This window comes from Tupaia chinensis, unplaced genomic scaffold, assembly GCF_000334495.1.
Source record: "Tupaia chinensis unplaced genomic scaffold, TupChi_1.0 Scaffold000539_1, whole genome shotgun sequence".
In the NCBI taxonomy this organism is placed as follows: domain Eukaryota; kingdom Metazoa; phylum Chordata; class Mammalia; order Scandentia; family Tupaiidae; genus Tupaia; species Tupaia belangeri.
This window is the reverse complement of record NW_006160052.1, coordinates 5,689,851-5,697,933: the sequence shown is the minus strand read 5'-3', so window position 1 is coordinate 5,697,933 and position 8,083 is coordinate 5,689,851. Positions and strand designations below refer to the sequence as shown.

Sequence of the window (8,083 nt, the reverse complement as noted above, 5' to 3'; positions counted from 1 at the left end):
TGCCCGGCGTGAGTTTAAGCCACTAGGTCTGGGACTCATACTGCGGTCGACTACATGGAAGTCCAGTGACATAGCCATTACACCCTAGAATTTTTTGTAAAAAAGATTCTTGCCATAGTGCTCTCCCCTGAGAGAGAAACAGAGATGGTGAGAGGAAAGTGAGAAATGACCCACTGGAGCTGTGGGGAGGATGGCCATACCACAATCTCTCCTCCTGCATTCTCCTCCTGGGATTCTGGTGTGCGCTCACACACATGTGCCTGGTGTGATTTTCAAGCCGCCAGGTCTAAGACTTGAACTGTGGTCGACCATGTGGGAGACAAACGCCTTAACCACCACACAACCTACGGGTTCCAAGAATTTTTTAAAAAAAATAATTATTTTATTTACCTTTATTTATTTCTTTAGAGGGACAGAGCAAAGGAGAGAGAGAGAGAATGTGAGAAAGTAAGCTGCCAAGTCCAGGACTCAAACCTCAAGTCAGCCATGTGGGAGTCCAGCACCCTTAACCACCACGCCACTTGCCGGCCCCACAAGAATGTTTCAAGGATGGAAGCCATAAGGCCTAGCAAGGTATTTTGCACATAGTAGGTTTTAATGTTTGTTTAATGACTGTAACATGGGTCTTAGAGGAATCCAAGTTGATAGACTTTTATGGGCTGCAAAGACTCCAGATTGGGGTATTAGAAATACTCAGTGTGAGGGGGCCAGATGATGACGCAATGGTAAAATGCAACCTTCTGTGAGGCAGTCCTGGCTTCTGGTTCCCAATAGGAAGGTTCCTGGTTTAAGTCTGCAGACCTCCCTGCACCGCGTCAGCATGGCTGCCTTAGGGACTCAGCTGTTGATAGGCGTCCGGAGGCTGCACTGCAGCACAGAGACTCAGGTGGTGATTGGAGCAGGGTGTGGCCACCAACCCATCTGGCTACAGTCTCCTGACTGAGCTCCCAGACTGGTCTCATGCGGGTGGCCCTGCTCCCCCAATGAAAGGCCAGCTTCGAAGAAAACCCCCAAAGGGAGAAGCTTGCAAGGCGAGTTGTGCTGCCCTCACAGGAAAAGGTTGCTGGATTCCAGGCACGGCAGCTCAGGCAGCAGAAGTCGCAGGAAGAAGGGAAACAGAAAAGCCTCTTAAACCCAAAAGGACTTCACTGCAGAGAGAATGAGGATTTGGCTGGAAGAAAAAGAAGAGTCCCACTTCCCAGTCAATAAAAACCAACTCCTGCTCCCCTTCCCCAGGCTTTCTGGCTTTCTTTCCTATCACCTAGATGCCCTATCATAGCTAGAAGAAAGTCTTCGTGTTCTCCATCTGTCTTTAGAGCAAAAGAGTTCAGACACCAGGACGAACAGGCTGTAAGATCACTGCCTGGGAGGTTTGGCCTAGCACCCTCACCCCTGGGTCCATTCCAGTTCAACCGAACCTCGCCCTGAGATTTTTATCCCCTCTTGTAGGCTGTAGGATTGCCTCGGCTATGAACAGCAACTGCTCTGCGAACTTGAAGAGAGGGCAGCAGTCTTGCTGGTGTTATCCTAGTACGCAAGCCTTTGACAGCCCATACACGACACAGACCACTCGCGGTTCGCACTCAATTAATGTTCTGATGGAAAAAAAAGTCTGCAGACCTCCCTGAGTGCATCAGGGACACGGTGGCGCATGGTGTGACGAGACGGGGGATCTGAGCCTCCAGGCCTCGTTGGGATGCTTTCTTCTCTCCCACTCAGAGGAGAATAAAGAAATGGACTAAACGTAAACTCAGTTTGGTTTCATAGAATGGTGGAGGAGTACTGTGTATATCAAAGGACAGTACAAAATTTGCAGAAATCAGAATGGACAAGGAAGAAAGAGTGTGACGAGAGAAAGTGTTGAATAGGTACTTAGCCAAGTTTAAATCCAAGTCTAGACGTTTTTAAGGTTCCTTCTTGGTCTATTCTCTACACATGCACTCAAATTCAAAGTTAGAGGAGCCAGGGCCAGCAGGTGGCGTAGTGGTTTAGGTACTGGATTCCCACATGGTCGACCCATTGGGGTGAGTGTCCTGGACCTAGTGGCTTGAAACTCTAGCTGGGTGCGTTTGTGCGCGTGCTCAGAACACCAAGAGGAAAATGGAGAAGGGATGTGGCATGGCCAGCTCCCCCAGGGTGATTTCTCACTTTTCTTCTCTCTGTCTCTCACCAGCACACATGCCCTATAGTAAATAAAAACCCTAAAAAAAAAAAAAAAAAAAAAGCCTAAAAAAAGTTACAAAGAGTGAATATTGAATTTTGGCATGTCAGTGGGTATTTTTTTAGGTGAAGCCATTTTTTTTCTCAAAAGACAAAGACTCGAGACCAACAGTTGGCATAATGGCTATATCGCTGGACTCCCATGTAGTTGACCGTGGTTCGAGTCCCAGACCCGGTGGCTTAAAACTCTCGCCGGGCGCGTGTGCATGCCCAAGATCCTGAGAGAAGAATGGAGGAGAAGGGATTGTGGGTGGTCATCCCTCCTGGGAGGTGATTTCTCGCTTTCTGTCTCTCTGTGTCTCTTTCTGGCAACCTATAGGAAAAACCTCTCAAAAAAAAGAAAAATACAAAGACATTATTCTCTTGTAAAATAATCATACTACGCCTCTGCAAGTAGTTGAGAAGAAGTTTCCAGCAAGGTTTCTTCAGAACAGTCACATAGACTTGAACAGAAACAAAGTTCAGCAATGAGTACCACCTAGTGGCCATTCAGAGTGTAACAAGCAGCCAGCCTATGTGACAGGCAAAGATCAGCTCACTGACCTACCCACAGCCTGGCTCGCAGCCGGTCGAAGTGGAAGTGTGATTTCCAGTGTGAGCCCATTTTCCAGATCCAAGACAGTAGAGTCTGAATCCTACCCCAGATACCATGACAGTTCATCACGGATTTGAGCCAGAGGGCAGTAAAACCATGTCCTGGACGCAGGAGTGGAATGGAGAGGATGCTTCCTTCTTTGCTTAGTCTCTCCCTCCCCGGGGCAGTCTGAAGTTAGTGCCCAGGCCAGGGTCACTTGTCAGCTTGCTTTCCTCTCAGGCTGCAAATGAGCTCCAATGCACCCCCAGGCTTTGCCTGTCTAGATAGGGTGGTGGGAGAAAACATGGCCCAGGATCTGAAAAGGAAAAATTCTCAGGAATAGCTCTCAAGAAGTTGGCAAGTCATACTTTTCATTTTTTGAGGTACATACAGACTTACAGAAGAGTTTCAAGATGATACGAAGAACTTCTGTATGCATCTCACTTGGAGTTCCCAGATGTGGACCTTTTGTCATGTTCGTGTTGCCTTTACCACACACACCCCCACGCACACACACACACACACACAGTACTTTAGAGAGTATTGCAGACATAATGTCAGGCTTTTCCTAAACACCTTCATATGAACTTCTTAAAACAAGAATACTTTTCTTTCTGGGACCAGCAGGTGGCGTGGTGGTTAAAGCACTGGACACTCCCACATGGCAGACCTTGGTTTGAGTTTCGGGCCTAGTGTCTTGCTTTCACATTCTCTCTCTCTCTCTCTCTCTCTCTGTGGCTCTCTCTGGCCAAATCAAAATAAATGAGTGAATCAATAAAATTAAATAATTTAAAAAAAACCAAGAATACTCTCTTATTGAAGTCAGGAAATTACTATTCATCCAGTAGCATCTGGTGAACAGACCTTATTACAATTTCACTAATTATTGTACTAATTGTCTTTATAGCAAATGAAAAAAATTATAACCAAGGATCCATTCCGGGATCACATAGTATGTTTAGTTTTCTTTCTTTCTTTCTTTTTTAGAGGTTTTTGCCTTATTGTATGTGTGCTTCCTGGAGAGAGAAACAGAGACAATGAGAGGGAAGGTAAGAAACCATCCCCCAGGGGAGATGGCCAAGCTGCAATCCCTTCTCCTCCATTCTCTTGGAATCTTGGGCACGCACGCACACGTGGCCGCTGTGAATTTCAAGGACTTGAACCCTGGTCAACTGTGTGGAACTCCAGTGACGCCGTAACTGCTACACCATATGCTGGCCCCTCCCTTTTCTGTATTTCTTTTTTTAATCTGGACCAATTCTTTATTTTTTCATGGTCTGGCCAAAAATTTTGAGTAACAAAATGAATAGTAGCAAATTATAACCCATAAGAAAAATAAAGGGACTGGCAGGTGGCATGGTGGTTAAGGTGTTGGACACTCCCACACCGTGGCTGACCACGGTTCAAGTCCTGGACCTGGTAGCTTACTTTCGCTCCCTCTTTTTGTCTCTCTCTGGTCAAATTGAAATAAATAAATAATTCATTTAAAAGAAAAAACAAACATAAGAATCTGTGCATTGAAATTGATATACATATGGGACCAGCAGTTGGCATAATGGCTACATCGCCGGACTCCCATTTAATTAACTGGGGTTCGAGTCCCAGACCCGGTGGCTTAAACTCATACCGGGCACGTGTGTGTGCATGCCCAAGATCCAGAGGGGAGAATGGAGGAGAAGGGATTGCGGCATGGCCATCCCCCCTGGGGTGATTTCTCGCTTTCTGTCTCTCTGGTGAGTGCATGTGCCCTACAGCAAAAACCTCTAAAAAAAAAAATGAAATTGATATACATAAATGAATTTAAAAAAAAGGTGGAGGACCAGCCCATGCCCTGGTGTTTACCTGAGCTGGATCTCATATACCCAAATACGCAGATTGAGTCCTGGATCCTGTGGCTTGAAAAACATGTGCATGTGGAAACCAGCAGTTAGCGTAATGGCTATATCGCGGGACTCCCATGTAGTCGACCGCGGTTCGCATCCCGGACCCGGTGGCTTAAACTCACGCCAGGCGCGTGTGCGTGCGTGCCCAAGATCCCGAGAGGAGAATGGAGGAGAAGGGATTGTGGCGTGACCAGCCCCTCTGGGGGGGGGGGATTTCTCGCTTTCTGTCTCTATGTCTCTCTCTGTCTGTCTGGTGAGCGCAAACGCCCTATAGTGAAAATCTCTCCAAAAAAAAAAAAAAACATGTGCATGCATGCCCAAAACTTCGAAAGGAGAGAGAATGGAAGAAGGGATTGTGGTGTGACCATTTTCCTTGAGGGAGGGAAGTGCCTTCTCATTTTCCCTCTCTGTCTCTCTGGCAAATGTATTAGACCCAGCCAAAATTGACCAAAAAAAAAAAATTTTGGAGGGGACCAGCAGATGATATAATGATTACGTCGCTGGACTCCCACGTAGTCGAATGTGGTTCAAGTCCCAGACCCGGCAGCTTAAAACTCACTCTGGGAGACAGATGGCATAATGCTTACGTTGCTGGACTTCCATGTAGTTAATCACAGTTCAAGTCCTGGACCTGGGGGTTTAAAACTCACACCAGGCATATGTGTGTGTGTGATCAAAATCCTGAGAGAAGACTGGGGAAGGGATTGTGGCCATCCCCTCGGGGAGATTTCTTGCTCTCTGTCTCTCTGCCTCTCTCTGTCTCTCTGGCGAGTGCATGTGCCCTATAGCAAAAATCTCTCTTAAAAAAAAAAAAAGAGTTAAAGAGAACATCACTAGCGATGAGACAACTAGACAAACACAGACTTCCCGAGATTAAGTCCTGAGAAGGACACGGCATCGCTTTGATCATGTGCCTCCCCAGAATGCATAACCTTAATTCCATCAAGAGGAAGCACCAGACTAACCTAAATTGAGAGACAGTTTGTAAAATAAGTGGCCTGGGGACCAGCAGTTAGCGTAATGGCTATGTCGCCGGACTCCTATGTAGTCGACCACGGTTTGAGTCCCAGACCCGGGGGCTTAAAACTCACGCCAGGCGCGTGTACGTGCCCAAGATCCTGAGAGGAGAATGGAGGAGAAGGGATTGCAGCATGGCCATCTCCCCTGGGGGATGATTTCTTGCTTTCTGTCTCTCTGTCTCTGTGTCTGTCTGGCAAGTGCACGTGCCCTATAGCAAAAACTTCTCAAAAACAAACAAACAAAAAGTGGCCTGTTCTCTGAGTCCTGCCTTTTAACCAGGAAAGTCAGAGCTAACCTGATGGCCCTGCTTTACGGACATGGGACCAGGCGTTGAGTCCGGGCGGTTGAGAGAGACCCAGTTCCTCAGGGCAAAGGCCAGGTCTGCTTGTTTATTTAAATTTGCTAGAGGGAGTGTGTGCTCACTGGAGAGAGATGGAGAGTGAGGACATGTGAAGTACCCCCAGGACTAATGTCCACGCCACAGTCCCTGCTCCTGCATCTCTTCTCGGGAGTCTGGGCACATGGACGCACACGTCCGATGTGTTTCTCAAGCCGCTGGGTCCAGGACTCAAACCGTGCAGGCGGCCATGTAGGATCCAGCTGCCTTGACCACCATGCCACCTGGCTGGCCCAGGCTCTTTTTTGATCTGGGGATGTGCTGAGTCCCTCTCAGGAGACAACTCTTCCTAACTCTTCAGGAAGCACGAGTCATGCCAGGGCTGGAGTGTCATGCCTCTCTGCAGTCCCAGTCACTGACCGTAGGGGCCAGGAGACCTCATGGACATCTAAAGGTGTGTGACCAGGACTTTGAATTCCCAAGGAAGTTCTCTAGAATTGAGATATCCTCCAACAGGTATAAATATAGGACAGATAAAAGGAAGCACTAACTGAGTCAGCCGGTGGTGTGGTGGTGAAGGCAGCCGATCCGTTATGGCTAACCATGCAGTTTGAGTCTCAGCTCCGGTGGCTTGAGAAACACAAAGGGTGCGTGTGTGTACATGCCCCAAATCCCAAAAGGCAAGAGAAATGGAGAAAGGTTGGAGGCAAGAGTTCTCCATGGCAGGTGCTTTCTCACTCTCCCTCTCTCTCTTTCTCTGGTAAGAGCACACACTCTGGCAAAATTAGGAAAAAATAAATAAACACTCCCCAAGGTAGAAATAGTTGTCTCTGGAGAGTAAGAGCTAGCTCAGAGAGAGAAAAGTGAATTTTCATCATGACAATGTGTAACACTCAGGGGAGGCTGGTCTTTCTGAGGTGAGTAGGGAGGGGACCTTGCAGCCACAGCTTTCCCCAAGCGCAGTCCCTAGTGTGAGGCAGGGCTTCCTTACAGGGCTTCCCTAGCGCATCCCCTGGTGAGAGGCAGGGCCTCCCTAGCATGATCCCTGGTGAGAGGCAGGGCCTCCCTAGCATGTCCCCTGGTGAGAGGCAGGGCTTCCCTAGCGCGTCCCCTGGTGAGAGGCAGGGCCTCCCTAGCATGTCCCCTGGTGAGAGGCACGGCTTTCCCGACCCCATACCTTGGTTTCCTCAACGCTGCCACCCCAGTTTCCCCAGACAGCTGCAGGGGGTAGGTGTGAGGGGTTCCCAGTGAGGTACCACCTCCAGCCCCAGGGCAATGAGCTTTCCAGTCTTCTCTGGAGAATGGGGATGAGAACAGTGAAAAGGACACAGACTTTTGGGCTGTTTTCTAGTGACCTACGGTATGACGAGTCCCAGCGCCTATTACTACACCACGGTGATGTCTGAACTCTTCCTGCACACCCCGTCGGCCGCTGGAGTCTCCTTCCAGACCATCAGCAGCATGGCGGACTTCTGGGACGTGAGTATGAGATCGCCTCTGCCCTGCTCCCTCTCCTCGGTGGCCAGAGTTCAAGGTCAGATCATGGGTCAGAGCGTAAGCCCAGAGACCGGGGAGTTGGAACTGGGTTGAGTCAAGGGGTCAGGCTTTTATGGGTGAGGCTGGAGGGTAGGCAGAGGTAGGTGATGATCAGGGAATGCTGATCAGGGAATCAAAGCAGAGCTAAACTCACACTGGGAGTCAGAGGTAAGGCTGAACTTCAAAATATCTTTTAAATAAAGACTGAGGCCATGTCAGGTCAGGACCCAGTCATGGTTCGTGGGTCATCTGAGGACGCCAACAAAAGCAGACTGGAGACAAGCTGGGGGTCAGGGAGTGAGGGCAAAGGTTCCTCTAAGGGTCGGGGGTCAATACGAAGCTGGGTCAGGTCCAACCCAGCTGGTGGTCCAGTTTGCCCAGGGCCCGCTCCTGGATGGTTTGTACTGGACCACATGGTACAACAACCAGAGCCTGGGCCACGGCTCCCACTCCTTCATCTACTACGAGAACCTGCTGCTGGGGGCCCCGCGGCTGCGGCAGGCGGGGGGGGCG

At 49.1% G+C, this 8,083-nt stretch overlaps 1 protein-coding gene and 1 pseudogene across 1 annotated transcript in view; both read left to right on the top strand.

The window, feature by feature from the left end:
• Positions 1 to 8,083, top strand: part of PKD2L1 (polycystin 2 like 1, transient receptor potential cation channel) — an 88,158-nt gene that overhangs the window by 59,335 nt on the left and 20,740 nt on the right. Inside the window, 1 exon segment of the mRNA XM_006157380.1 lies at positions 7,386 to 7,513. Coding sequence (XP_006157442.1) covers positions 7,386 to 7,513 — 128 coding nt within the window.
• LOC102475702 (39S ribosomal protein L52, mitochondrial pseudogene) lies at positions 821 to 1,209 on the top strand (annotated as a pseudogene).